The sequence below is a fragment of the Lagenorhynchus albirostris genome, chromosome 6 (assembly GCF_949774975.1).
Source record: "Lagenorhynchus albirostris chromosome 6, mLagAlb1.1, whole genome shotgun sequence".
Classification (NCBI taxonomy): Eukaryota; Metazoa; Chordata; class Mammalia; order Artiodactyla; family Delphinidae; genus Lagenorhynchus; species Lagenorhynchus albirostris.
Genome location: NC_083100.1, coordinates 19384292 through 19397098, shown reverse-complemented (window position 1 = coordinate 19397098; position 12807 = coordinate 19384292). Strand labels below are relative to the sequence as shown.

Here is a 12807-nt window from a genome sequence, read left to right as displayed (position 1 = left end):
TCTGTAGTACAATATCACAGCCAGGAAGTTGACACTGACACAACCCCAGCCTTGCTCAGACTTCACCAGTTTTGCATACACTCATTTGTGTGTGTATATGTGTGTGTGTGTGTGTGTGTGTGTGTGTGTGTGTGTGGTGTCTTCCGTGCATTTTTTTTCACGTGTGACTTCATCAACGTTTTTTAAAAATAGTATATATATACTAATCAGAATGCGTCACTCCTATTAAGGGTAAGTACTGATTTAGTTACAGACATGTTGACTAGATTGTAAAAATGTCTTTTTACTGTGGGTCATGATCAGATTTAAAAGCAACAGGTCATTTAGTTATCCTGGCTTCGTTTCACTCAGGATCAGTTACGTTCCCATCCCCTCAACAAATATGTGCCCGGGAGAGTGCTGTCCCCTTGGTGGGGCTGACCGTGACTTTCGAGAGTTCACCACATCGAGTCTTCCCAGTGTTTTCCTGGGATGTGGCGCCTCATCACCTACTTCTGGTGGATGGAAAACTGGGCTAAATTAGATCTATTGAGAGACAGTGACATAGATGTGTTCTGTACCCCAGGAGCTATTGAAGGGGTTTGCAAGGGTAATTTTGGCCAGAAGTTGTTTTTGCTCTCCTGCTGACTTTAGGACATAACTCCGTAGTAAGTTGGAACTCACTGTATTTTGCCAATAATGGGGATCAGACTTCTGAAAAGTGCTGTAAATGGCAAAACCAGGGTTGCTTAGAAAATATGGAGTTAGGAGAAAAAGAGGCATTAAATATTTTTTAATAAACCCTAAGGAATTGTCTTAATTCCAAGACTTTGTCAGCATAAAAACCCATGCTGGTGAAAACCCCTCTCCAGACATGCTCCTTTGTCTTCATCTGTTTCCAGGGCACAGTTAACTCTTTCTCAAGGACCCTCCGTCCCCTTTGTGGACAAAGGCACACTGTAACTTCAGCCAAAGCCCATAGAATTGTAGGAGGAGGGAGGTCTCAAGCTGAGGGTCAGCATGCTGAGAGGATGTGGGTGACGAGAAACGGGATCTAGTCTCAATTGCTGCTAATTTGCTGCCTTACCCTAAAGGTCCATACCTGGGAGGTATAGATGAGCTGGGATATAAGCTGGAGAGGTGGAAGCAGTGTTTAAGACAGACCTGGGTTTGAATCCATGTTCCACCACTTAATAGCTATGTGACTGGGTAAATTTCTTAATCTGAGCCCCGATGGCCTCATCTTTGGACATGACACCACCTATTTCACAGGGCTCTTAAAAAGGAATAGAGAACAGATAATAAGTGCCTATCACATTGTAGGCATTTATAATGCCTATAATTATCATTGATAACACCGTCTAATAAATCTTAGTTACATTCTTGTACTCTAAGAGGATCAGAGTGGCAGGACTGCTGAGAAGCCAAGTCCAGCATAAACCAAGGTCGCTCTGCATTGGGGTTTTTCAGGCCCTCACCAAAAACGGTGATATTTTTCACTGTTTGGTGGCCCTCAAACTGCCGCGTGGGGTGAGAAGGGTGTTAGTGGGAAGCTCCAAGTCTGGATAAAGTGCGACCTGGGCAAGCTAAGAACCAGGAGCTTGATGGAAAAGCAAATAAGACTGTAACAGGAAGTGGAGGTGTGGAACCAGAGGACATGAAGCTGAAGCCAGGAAGAGGAAGTAATGCCAGCTGCTGCGTCAGCCCTTCTACCCAGAGCTGATACTTGACAGTTACCATTTCAGTTCCCTTCAGTCTCATTCGCAGTAGGCCTGAGGGACCCTCGTCCCAGCAGCTACAGAGACCTAAGACCAAAGCCTGGGTCGGCTCTGGGGGCCATTTTGAATTCAATGCTTCCCCCTTCTGGGGATTGCTAAAAGCACTGCAGTTTGTGTGACTCCGAGGGAGGCTTGAAGAATCTGTCGTAGCCCTGACAGGACTTTAAAGTCTTCCTGAAGCCAGGATCCTGGCCAGACTTGGTCACAGGACTGTCCCCAGAGCCCTTCAGAGGCTCCCAAGGGCTCATCAGCCGGAGCCTATGGGGAGCCACCCAGGGCCGACAGGAAAATTTCCAGGAGAATGGGGTGCACGAAGGAGACCCAGGTGGATCTCCTGCCACAGTCCAGATTGGACACCATGATACAGGCTCTACCTGAGAGGAGAACGGGGACTGAGGTGGGGAACTCTAGGGCCCACAGATCCGCTGGATGGAGCATCTGAAAACTGCACCAGAGCCCTCTTGTGGGCGAAGGAGAGAAGGCTGGGGATAAGTCAGTCCCGGGGACTGATGGAACAGAGAGGAACTAAATGATCCAATAAGGAGGAAACAGGGCTGAGCTGAGGACAGAACCCAGGCTCCCCGGCTCTGGCTCCCGAACTTGATCTCCTTTACACGTCATCCCACACAGTGTTTAGACAGAGTAGCGAAGAAGAAACACAGACATCTTGGATCCTGCAGGGAGGAGGCCAGGGCTGGGAACAGAAGGAGGTCTGTTTATTCCTGGCAGTCCAACATGAGACGCCCCACTCCCACTTCTGTCAAGGCCCCAGGGTGAACTCTCCCAGAGCCTCTGACTTCTGCACCGCCAGATAGCATGGGGCCGAGAGCGTCCACTGGAATGCAGCATCCTCCCACCCACCAGCTCCCTTGAGGATGGGTTTGAGGCTGGGTGCTTTCCTCTTCCCAGTTTTTGTCCCAACAGAGGTCCTTCTCTCCAGGACTCCTGACTGCTATGCAGGGTTGGCAGAGCTAGACCTCTCAGGCCTCCAGCCCTTCAGGCCCAGGTCTCACCGAGAGAGCACAGAAAACCCCTTGCTCCGTCTACAAGGAGCGTTTTCCTAATGTCTAAACTCCAGCTTTCTCGCTGCAGTTTTAGCCTGTTCCCTCCCACTTCAGGCGTCAAGAGAGTGTAACTGCTTGTCTCCCTCACCCCAAAGCCTCACTTGACACAAGCTGGAAATTGGGTCTTCCTAGCCTTGAACTTGCCCTTCCTCTCACTCTGCCTAGTTTCTTGTGTTTCCCTGTGGAGTGAAAGTGTCATTCCCCTCTTGCTTTGCACAGGCTCTCTATCAGCCTTTCTCAATGGAATTCTCAGAGGGGACAGGTGGCTGGAGGGAAGGGATGTGCAGAGAAGGCCAGAAATCCCTTTCATTGTGTGCTTCTGTGCCGAGCACTGACCCAAGTCCTTATCACACGCTTTTTTTTTTGGCTGCACCGGGCAGCATGCAGGATCCCAACGGCGAGGGATCCAACCTGTGTCCCCTGCAGTGGAAGCGCAGAGTCTTAACCGCTAGACTGCCAAAGTCCCCCACACATTTTCTCATATAGTCTCACAAGAGGTGAATACAATATGAGCCCCATTTTGCAGATGAGGAAATTAAAGTAAGAGAACTTTAATAATTTACTCGTTTAAACAGCCAAAAAACAGGATCCAAAAAGGATTCTGAGATTTAAACCCAGGCTTTCGGATTCCAGCACTGGCTCATGCCTCTTAGTCGTCATGGAGGAGGGAGGAAGGGAATCACTGGTTGAGAACCCTCCCCCATTAGGTGTCAGGTACTGGGATGTATGCAGTTACATGTTATCCCATGGTATTCCCCACAACAACAGTGACAGGTGGTTTTCCTTGTTTCCATTTTACAGGTGAGAAAATTGAGGCCCAGAGGTAGCTTGCCCCAAGTCACAACCCCAGAGCTATTTGTGCCTCATAGCCCAGAACTTGACTCACAAAGTAGTTGAGAAAAGTGTGGAATGACCCCAGATTCTGGAAGGCAAGCCTGGCTTTATAAGCTGAAATTCCCTACCAGGTGATAGGAAGGGCAGGCAGTGAAGATTCTCATATTCCAAACACCCCCCCCCACCACCACCAGACACACCACTGTGCGGACTGGCACTGTCAGCTGGCTTGGCCACTCCAGGGGTTTAAGGCTCATAAAATGTAAATATATGAGCTGGGAAGTGGAGAAGGTAGACTAAATCATTGTTCACTAGCTGGAATGCATTTCTCAGATTAGCTAAGCAGTAGCGGGCCAGAGGGCTCCAAGCTGGGTGACCTGCCTTGGTGGCAAGCTATGGCCAGTGGCTGGAGAGGGGACCACTGGTACAGGAGGGTAAGGAGGGGGCACTGGAGAAAGGGGAGGAAGGCCTCCCAGTACTGCAGCTCAGGGTGTGCCAGGTCCCACCCCCCAGAGGCGGGGCCAGGCTGATCCCCGCCAGCCTCAGCTCCATCCCTCCAGGAACCCAGGCGAGGGCAGAGCCAGGGAGAGCAGTGGAGAGCCGGGGCCCTGCTGTACTCGCACAGTGGAGGTACCATGCCATTACCGGTCAGGACACCAGACATCGCCAGAAGCCCTGCAGCGCTGGCTGCGACAACTCCCTGACACTCAGAGGAGAAGCCCAGGCTGGGGGAGCAACACCTGTCCCTCACAGCCATGTGAGTACCTACCCCCTCTCCCCCTTCCCCACCCGGCCCCCGGGCCACACCTGGAGACCTCGACCCCAGATCTTGCAGAGGCCATTGCACGCAGCCTGAGCCACCAGAGCCTCCGGGTTGTGCAGGTCACACGGCCAGCACACCCATAAGACTGCTGGGAAGTTGCCCCGGCGGCCGACCCTGCCTTTCTCGCTGGTCTGTTGGAGGTAGGGTGGGAGACTCACTCCAGCGAAGAGCTGGGAGCTCCAGCCCATGACTCCAGAGTCCAGGATTGAAGTAACGGACTCTGAGGTCTCCTGGGGTTTAATAAAGTTGACAGTGCAGGGATGAAGGGGAACAGAAACTGGAGGGCCGCTGGAGAGGCGAAGATGTTCCCAGCGGACGGCACTGGGGGAGGTTGAGGAAGAAGAAACAGAAGCTGAGGGTAAAGGGGTGCAGCAGCTTGGGGGGACCTGAGAGGAGCTGGGGATAGAAGGGGCAACATCTCCTGCGCTCAGGGTGGCCGTGGGGCCCTCTTATCCTCTGACCCGGGGGAGGGGGCAGGTAGGAATCCTTTCCCTCTTGACTTTAATCCTAGCAACAGCGGCTGCTCCCATTGACAGAAGCAGGAGTTCCCACAGGGCCCAGGACCCCTCCCCTGTCCCCCATCCCTATGATGTGGCAGTGGGGACAGGGCATGGGAGGACTGGGACAGGTCAGAGCCACAGAGAGGCCAGGCCCTGCCCAGCGGCTCCTCCTCCCTCTCTGGGCTCGCTTCAGCCCTCTGCCGCCAGCATCTGCACATTCACTGCCAACCCTCCCCCCTCCCAGCAACTCCTCCCCTCCTCCAGTTCCCAGGAAAGGCCCTGTTGCTAGAGAGGTAGGGATGCGTCAAGTTTATGGGCTGGAAGTCCTGCCCGGAGGCTGCTCACTGAGGTGTAACTGGTGACAAGGCGGATGGAGGGGAGGTGCAAGGGACCGGGCAACCCCTTGCTGCCACCCATTGCCCTGGCCTCATCACTAACTCAGTGAGCCCTGCCTCAGGGTGACTTCTGCCCCTACCTGCACCCCGAATCCTTAGCAACCTACCACCTCTTAATGCACGGGTGCCCACGAGCCTGCGAGCATCTGAAGACAAGGACCGCCCTCCTTCATTTAGCACCCACCCCGAGTCCCTTGTCCCGGCTCTGGCCCCAGCCCGAAGGAGGCCATCAACTGTTGGCTGGCCAGAGGACCACTACACACCAGCCAGACCCTATCCTATCCTGTCAGCTAATTTGTTAGATGCCTCACCCGGTGGAGGCAGGGATGGTCAAAATGCTTTGGGGATGGGTGGGTCCACTTTTCAGCCTAAACAGAGGCATAAACACAGCTGCCCAGAGAGGACCAGACAGATAACAGAAATGGGCCGACAGGGCTGGGTGGGGACTGTGGGAGCTGTCTGAAGGCAGCCACAACTCAACTCCAGCTGGTTGCTATCATACAGGCAGGACCTGATTTTTTTTAAGCCCAAAATATGAATTTTTATGTAAATTTTAATTGGCAATTCATTGGGGGGAAAATGTGTATCAGCAAACAGGATATGGCCCACAGTCTGTTGGTCTGCGACCTCTGGATTAATGTGCAGCCTTGCCGAGCAGACAGTGACCTGCAGCCCCACCCTAACTCCGGTTGCCCCATCTTCCATCTAGGCACGCCCGCTGCTGCTCCAGGTCTCTCCCGTCCCCAGGCCCAAGATGACACCCAACAGCACCAGGGAGATGCCCAGCCCCATTCCCGCAGGGGCCCTGGGGCTCTCCCTGGCCCTGGCAAGCCTCATCGTCGCTGCCAACCTGTTCCTGGCCCTGGGCATCGCCAGGGACCACCGCCTGCGCGGCCCACCCGCTGGCTGCTTCTTCCTGAGCCTGCTGCTGGCCGGGCTGCTCACCGGGCTGGCGCTGCCCGTGCTGCCAGGCCTATGGAACCAGAGCCGCCGAGGCTACTGGTCCTGCCTCTTCCTCTACTTGGCTCCCAATTTCTCCTTCCTCTCCCTGCTTGCCAACCTTCTGCTGGTGCACGGGGAGCGCTACATGGCAGTGCTGCGGCCTCTGCGGCCCCGCGGGAGCACCCGGATGGCCCTGCTCCTCACCTGGGCTGGCCCCCTGCTCTTTGCCAGCCTGCCTGCCCTGGGCTGGAACCACTGGGCCCCTGGGGCCAACTGCAGCTCCCAGGCTGTCTTCCCAGCCCCCTACCTCTACCTCGAAGTCTATGGGGTCCTGCTGCCCGCCGTGGGCGCTGCCGCCCTTCTCTCGGTCCACGTGCTGGCCACCGCCCGCCGTCAGCTACAGGACATCCGCCGGCTGGAGCGGGCCGTGTGCCGCGGCGCGCCCTCGGCCCTGGCCCGCGCCCTCACCTGGCGGCAGGCCAGGGCACAGGCTGGAGCCACGTTGCTCTTCGGGCTGTGCTGGGGGCCCTACGTGGCCACCCTGCTCCTCTCTGTCCTGGCCTATGAGCAGCGCCCGCCGCTGGGGCCCGGAACTCTGCTGTCTCTCATCTCCCTGGGCAGCGCCAGTGCGGCGGCCGTGCCCGTGGCCATGGGGCTGGGTGATCAGCGCTACACGGCCCCCTGGAGGGCGGCCGCCCAGAAGTGGCTCCGGGTGCTGCGGGGAAGACCCCAGGGCAGTCCTGGACCCAGCCCCGCCTACCACACCAGCAACCAAAGCAGCATGGACCTCGACTTGAACTAGGGGAGGGGCCCCTGCTCGTTCCTACTAGAAGCATCCGTCCATCTTGGCCACCAAGCCCATCTCCACTTACCCCCGCACCTCTGGATCAGAGACCCTGCCCCTATGCGACCCCACCCTGACTGAATAAAGCTCCCCTGGCTCCCAGCTGTGGTTATCTCATTCCACATCTTAGCAAAGGAGGGACAGGCGAGCAGCTGCGGAAAGAACCTAGAGGATCCAGGGAGATTCCAGTTCCAGGCAGGCAGGCAGCTAGCTGTAGGTGAGGATGCTGCTGCCTGAGGGGGTGAGCTGAGGCACCTTGAGATCCAGCAGATGTGGCAGGGAGCCTCACCCCGACACGCCCCTCACTGGTTCCTCCTCATGTCCGGCCACCACGAAATCCACACAGACACGTCTCTGGGAAGTATATTTTATTTACATTTTTAAAATCTGTTAACTAATATCTCTTCCTCCTTTCCGCCCCCAGAGACTTGGGAAGGGAAAGAGCGGGAACTTCGAAGACCTACTCCCCACATACAAATACACACCCCCATGGCTCACACCAGCAAAGGAAGTGAAAGAGAAAGAGGTCTGAACCTCCCTCTGAAGGGCGTGCCAGGTCTGGGCGAGGGAGAGGGCGGGAAGGAGGGGCCCGAGGGGTGGGACTCTTAAGAGAAGAAAGGGACAGAGAGGGGGCAAGTCAGTTTGAAGTGGTTGCAAAGTGAGTCCAAGGCCCGTCCCCTCCTCTTCCCTCCTACCCTACCGCCTCTGCTGATGGGGATCTCTGTGCCCCCTCCACACCAGACACAAAGCAGAGGCTGCAGCTGTTAGCGGTCAGGCCTCTGGACACAAAATACTTTTGCTTTGTGGTCTCCTGACGTGGTCACCACCAGGGAGGCATCTCTGTGGACAGAAGACACAGCTGGGAGGGACTGGAAGACCTCGGGGCCCACCCCAGGCCCACCACCCAGGGGCCCTCTGGGGACCTCCTGCAGCTCATCCTCAACTCCAGACCCCTAGTGCCTGGCGCTGGGCGGACCCACACCCAGTGAACACGCCTGAAGCCAGCAACCAGCAAGGGGATCAGAGGAGAGCCGCCCGCATGGGGGAAGGGGTCCCAGCCCCTGCGCCCAGGGGATGAGATGTGAGGCCGCACCGTCAATGGAAGATGACTCCCGCAGGCTTGCCAGCTCTCCTGCCTCACAGGCAGGCCCAGGCCTTGGGGCCTAGCTGCCCCCTATACCCTAAGGACCCTGTGACACCCCCATGGGCTATTCCCACCTTCCAAACACAGAGACCCCAGCCCTTGCCCAATTCACTCACTTGCTGAGAGCAAAGTCCAGGATCTCGGCCGTGTGGCCCCGGTAGTCAGTAAGCAGGCGGCCGGTCCGAGCGTCCCAGAGGCGCACAATGCCATCCAGGCTGCAAGTGTAAACCACGGCGGTGCCTGCCTCCCACAGCAGCTGCACGATGCCCGACTGCAGCAGGGTACGGCAGAAGTGGCGTGCGGTCAGGGGCGGGAGAGCTGACAGGCATCTGCTCCCACCTCTCAAGGAGGGAGGGAGGGACTATGGGCCATAGGGAAGGACCAGACAGGAGCCAGGTCTGGGGCAGACGCTCCCAGAGACCTGGGATTCCCATGGCCGTGGCCATGGCTCCAGGCTGCCTGTACCTGGTGCTGACACTGGTGCCTGAGGGTCTGCGTAGACAGGTCATAGATGGCCAAGGTCCCATCCAGGTAGCCAACAGCTGCCAGAGGCATCCTGGGCAGAGGAGAGTATCACGACAGCTCGTGGAGGGACCTGGACTCGGGGTCCCCCAGCCCAGGCCCCCTCCCCCAAGCCCCCTGCTCTCGTGTCAGGCTGAGGCCCCGCTCACACTCACACACTGCAAAAGCCCAAGGACTCCACGGAGTTGGACTCGCTCTCCTCCCCTTCTCCCAGATTGGGCTGGGAGGCCACGGTCTCGGGTCTGAAAACGCCCACCACCTATGAGCCAGGGGAGAGGATCAGAGAAGAGCCTGGAAACATGGTCCTCTATTAAGAGAAGAAAGGCAGTGGGGCAAGGAGGCTGGGTGAAGGATAAGAGACAAAGGGGAGGAGACGCAGAAAGCGGAGGCCCCAGAGCCAGGCTCCAGGTCCCACTCACCTTGCCGGTGGTGGCACTGACCAGCTTGGCCTGGCAGTCCACAGAGCCAGTGAGGATCAGGCTGCCGTCCTGGTTGGTGGCAACACAGGTCAGAGGGCCTTGGTGACCCTCGGTCCCTAGGATGAAGCAGAGGAATAAGTCGGATTTCATCCTGTCCCAGGTCTCAGCCCCTGCCCCACAAAGGCCTAGGTTAACACCTTCCCCACCCCAGATACCTTTTAGTACATGGATAGAGTTTCCCTGCTTCAGGTCCCAAACCCGGATGGTACCATCTTCATAGCCGACCACAGCTCGCTTCCCTAAAGGGCCAGAGATGGAGATGAGGAGAGAACAGATAGCACACTCAGACACATCAGCAGGGGAGGGAGGGGATGGGGGCAAGGAAGTGAGGGAACACACAGCGCCCCAGGGAAGACCCAGTCCCGGGTGGAAAGGGGGAGCTGTCTGCTCTGGGGCCTGGGAGGTCAGTGCTCCCAAGAGCAGGCCTCAGAGTTCGCTGGCGGTGGCCCAGGAGGGAGCCAGGGAGACGCGTAACCCTGGTCCCCACCTCTCTGCACTCAGGAAAGCTGCTCTCACCATCAGGGAGGACTCGGCCACAGGTGGCTGGGCAGTTGGGGCCCTGGAAGGTCTTGCAGTCACCATTCGGGACCTTCCACATCCAGGTGTTGCCGTCAGCCGTGCCCGCCAGTAGGACAGGTGCCCGAGAGTGCCACTCCATCCACTGGGCAGAGACAAAGGCTCAAGAGGGAGGCCCCTCACCCCATCTCACCTAGGAGTCTGCCCCATGAGGTCTGCCAAGTTTTCCCCGCTTCTGAGTCAGCAGGCACATCCCAGGGAATGGGCCTAGACATTCTTGCTGTACTCTGGGGGTGTACCGGCTCAGAGCTGGCTTGGTTTGCTCAAGGTGGCACGGACCCCCAGGGTCTCACCCCTCCCCCGGCCCTCAGAGTTGAATCCCACTCTGATGATCTCACCTCCAGATCTCCTGCTTCAAAGGACCAGACCTCCTCCTTGGTGTCCACCTGCCACACTTTTAAGAGGCCACTCATGTCCCCTGTGGCCACCAGGGTAGAGTCGTGGCTGAAAGCAGCACAGGTCACAGAGTCTTTGTGGCCTGCAGAGAAGCGTGGGCAGGAAGAGAAGAGAGCATCAGCGTACCTGGTGCTGGGGACACGGGACCCAGGTATCTGGCCCCCAGAAAGGACCAGCTGGGAAAAAAAAGGATGGGTCCAAACTCAGAGCTGCTCCAGAAGCCAACATCCCCATGTCTCCCCAGGGGAGACACTGCTGGCCCCCCACTCAACCATGTATAGCCCAGGCCTATGTCTTCCCCATTCTGTCCGTTCCACATCTCTGCCTGAAATACTCACAGCCTCCTTCCTGCCCCAATTCTCCTTCACTAGTGTCACCTCCTCCCAGGCCTTTCCCTGACTCCCTCAGCCAATCAGTGCCTCCCTCCCCTATGCCCAAAACAGACCATTTTATTCTTTGGGGCCCTCAGGCCAAGTATAGAGCTGGCAAAACGGGAGTCCATAAATGGCTATTGGATGTACAACCGCTGCAGGCCAGCCCCCTAAGACCTCTAAGGGGCAGGACCTCACCCAGGCCCGCTCACCTGCACACTCAAAGAGCAGTTCCCCGTCGCTGAGCCTCCACACAAAGGCTTTGTCATCTTCGCCCCCTGTCACTGCCAAGGTGTTGGTCTTGGGGTCCAGGCTCACACAAAACACAGATGCTGTCCCAAGAGATACTCCATGAGTAAGGAGACAGGGCTCCCACCCAGGATTCTGTCCTTCGGGACCTTTGGGAAGCCCACCCCCTTCCACACAAAGTAACACTTCTTTCCTCCTGGAAAAGAAGGGCGCATCCAAGTTCTTCTAAGTTTCAAGCATCAGGTTGTTGGAGAAATCCCTCCCCAAGCTTGCCGAACTCTAAGTCCTTCTCCAGGACAGATCCCCCTTCAGTGCTGTTCCCTTCACCACCCCACACTGATGCCATGGACAAGAGAAAGGTACATGTGCAGCGCTTACAATTCTCAGCATGGGATGCCACCAGTCTGGGGTCTGAGTGAGGAAAGCGTCATGTTACTGGTTCCTTATTAAGAGCTAATATTTAAGAGGATTATCTAAAACATGCTCCAAAAGGTACTATTACCTGTAATTCACAATAAAAGAACTTTTACCAGTGACAACTTTTTAAAAGGAAACTAAAACCCAGAGACTTTAATAAAGATCATAAACAGACGAGTAGCTGGGATAGGATTTGAACCCAAGTGTCTCAACTGACTCCAGGAGCCAAGCTCTCCATTATTCCATCATACTGCCCCCCTACCTGTGAGCTCCTCCAGGGCAAGGCCAGCATTTTCCCACCGCTGTGTCCCTCATAATGCTCCCGACACAGCGGATGGCTGATGCTCAAATGCCCACCTGGACTGGGTTTACGATGGATCTCCTCAGAGACCTACCCGAGTGCAATGCAAAGGTGACTTCACTATCGTCTGGGCCCTCCATGCTGCCGACCACCCCTTCCTGGGGTTCCAGAACCCAGCCCTCCTCATTGCCATCTTCCTCTTCCTCTTCCTCAAAGTCCACATCTTCCATCTCCTGGGCCAGATCGTCTGCTTTGGGGAGAGGGTTAAAAGATGGGGTTCGGCAGGCGGTAAGAGGGATAGGAAGTGCGGGGAGGCTGGGGTGGTCGTGTGGCAAGAGGGCAAGGTGAGGTCAGACAGAAGGGGTGAAGCGGCAGGGGGAGGGGGCGTATGGGACGGAGGACAGGAGAGGTCTGTGGACCTGGGGTTGGCCAGGGACCGTGTGGGAAGGGAGGAGCGAGGGAATGATGGGAAGGGGGGGTGTGTGAGGGGAAGGGCCAGGGGAGGCGTCAGAGGAACCCCCACCCCGGCCAGGCCTGAGAACTAAGTGTGGGGTTGGGGGAGAGGGGAAGGGCGAAGGAGGTCGGTAGGAATGACCGGTGGGGTGGCGGGTGGTGGGGTGGGGGTGGGGTGGGGAGAGAGAGAGAAGCAGGGGTCAAAGGCCAGTGGTGAGCGCCTCCTGTCCCGTGGCCCGAGAATCGGCAGCTCTCACCCGGGTCCGGCGGACCGGGATCCAGTTCTACCACCTCGATAATCTCTTCATCACCATGGAAGCTTAGGGTCTCCAGTGGAGGGGTGTCAGCGGTGGCCCCGCTTTCCGATTCGGACTCCATGCGGCGCAAGCGGCGAACCCACTTCTCTGGGCCCAAACGCCTCCCAGAGTCAGCTCTGCGCGACGACGCGGAACTCGAGCCCCTCCTCCCGGGAGGAAGTAGGCGTAGGCGACTCCCCGGCAGGGAGAGCGACGGCCTCTCGACCAATAGAGAAGGGGGTGGGTTGGCTTAACCACCAGTCACAGGGCAGAGTTGGGAGACGGAGCCGGGGCGTGGAGAGGAGAACCCAACTCCGCCCGACCTGACTCCGCCCCCAACAGGAGGGCAACAAGCGAGCGTGCGCGCCTCCGGGGTATCTCCTGGGAATAGTAGTTCTCCCGGGTCTGTTCCGTGGGCTTCTGGGAGATGTAGTTTCTGCTCTG

At 57.0% G+C, this 12807-nt stretch overlaps 2 protein-coding genes across 5 annotated transcripts; one reads left to right on the top strand and one right to left on the bottom strand.

Moving 5' to 3' along the window:
- The first annotated feature begins 4037 nt into the window (after window positions 1-4037).
- GPBAR1 (G protein-coupled bile acid receptor 1) lies at window positions 4038-7261 on the top strand. The gene is made up of 2 exons (XM_060152137.1): window positions 4038-4412; window positions 6083-7261. Exon 2 carries the CDS (start codon window positions 6128-6130, stop codon window positions 7115-7117), a length of 990 nt encoding a protein of 329 aa, XP_060008120.1. The 5' UTR covers window positions 4038-4412; window positions 6083-6127; the 3' UTR covers window positions 7118-7261.
- A 253-nt stretch (window positions 7262-7514) lies between these two features.
- On the bottom strand, window positions 7515-12529 carry AAMP (angio associated migratory cell protein). 4 transcript variants are annotated; one of them, XM_060152127.1, is made up of 12 exons: window positions 12325-12529; window positions 11709-11864; window positions 11275-11307; window positions 10860-10979; window positions 10219-10358; window positions 9821-9965; window positions 9460-9543; window positions 9245-9360; window positions 8981-9084; window positions 8769-8859; window positions 8420-8574; window positions 7515-7999 (listed from the first exon to the last, which is right to left on the bottom strand). In XM_060152127.1, the coding sequence occupies exons 1-12, from the start codon at window positions 12443-12445 to the stop codon at window positions 7924-7926; spliced, it is 1341 nt and encodes a 446-aa protein (XP_060008110.1). In that variant the 5' UTR covers window positions 12446-12529; the 3' UTR covers window positions 7515-7923. The 4 variants fall into 4 exon arrangements, with proteins under 4 accessions (XP_060008110.1, XP_060008111.1, XP_060008112.1 ...); XM_060152128.1 differs by having other exon boundaries at window positions 11709-11861; window positions 12325-12528; XM_060152129.1 differs by lacking the exon at window positions 11275-11307 and having other exon boundaries at window positions 12325-12528.
- Between the last annotated feature and the right edge of the window lie 278 nt (window positions 12530-12807).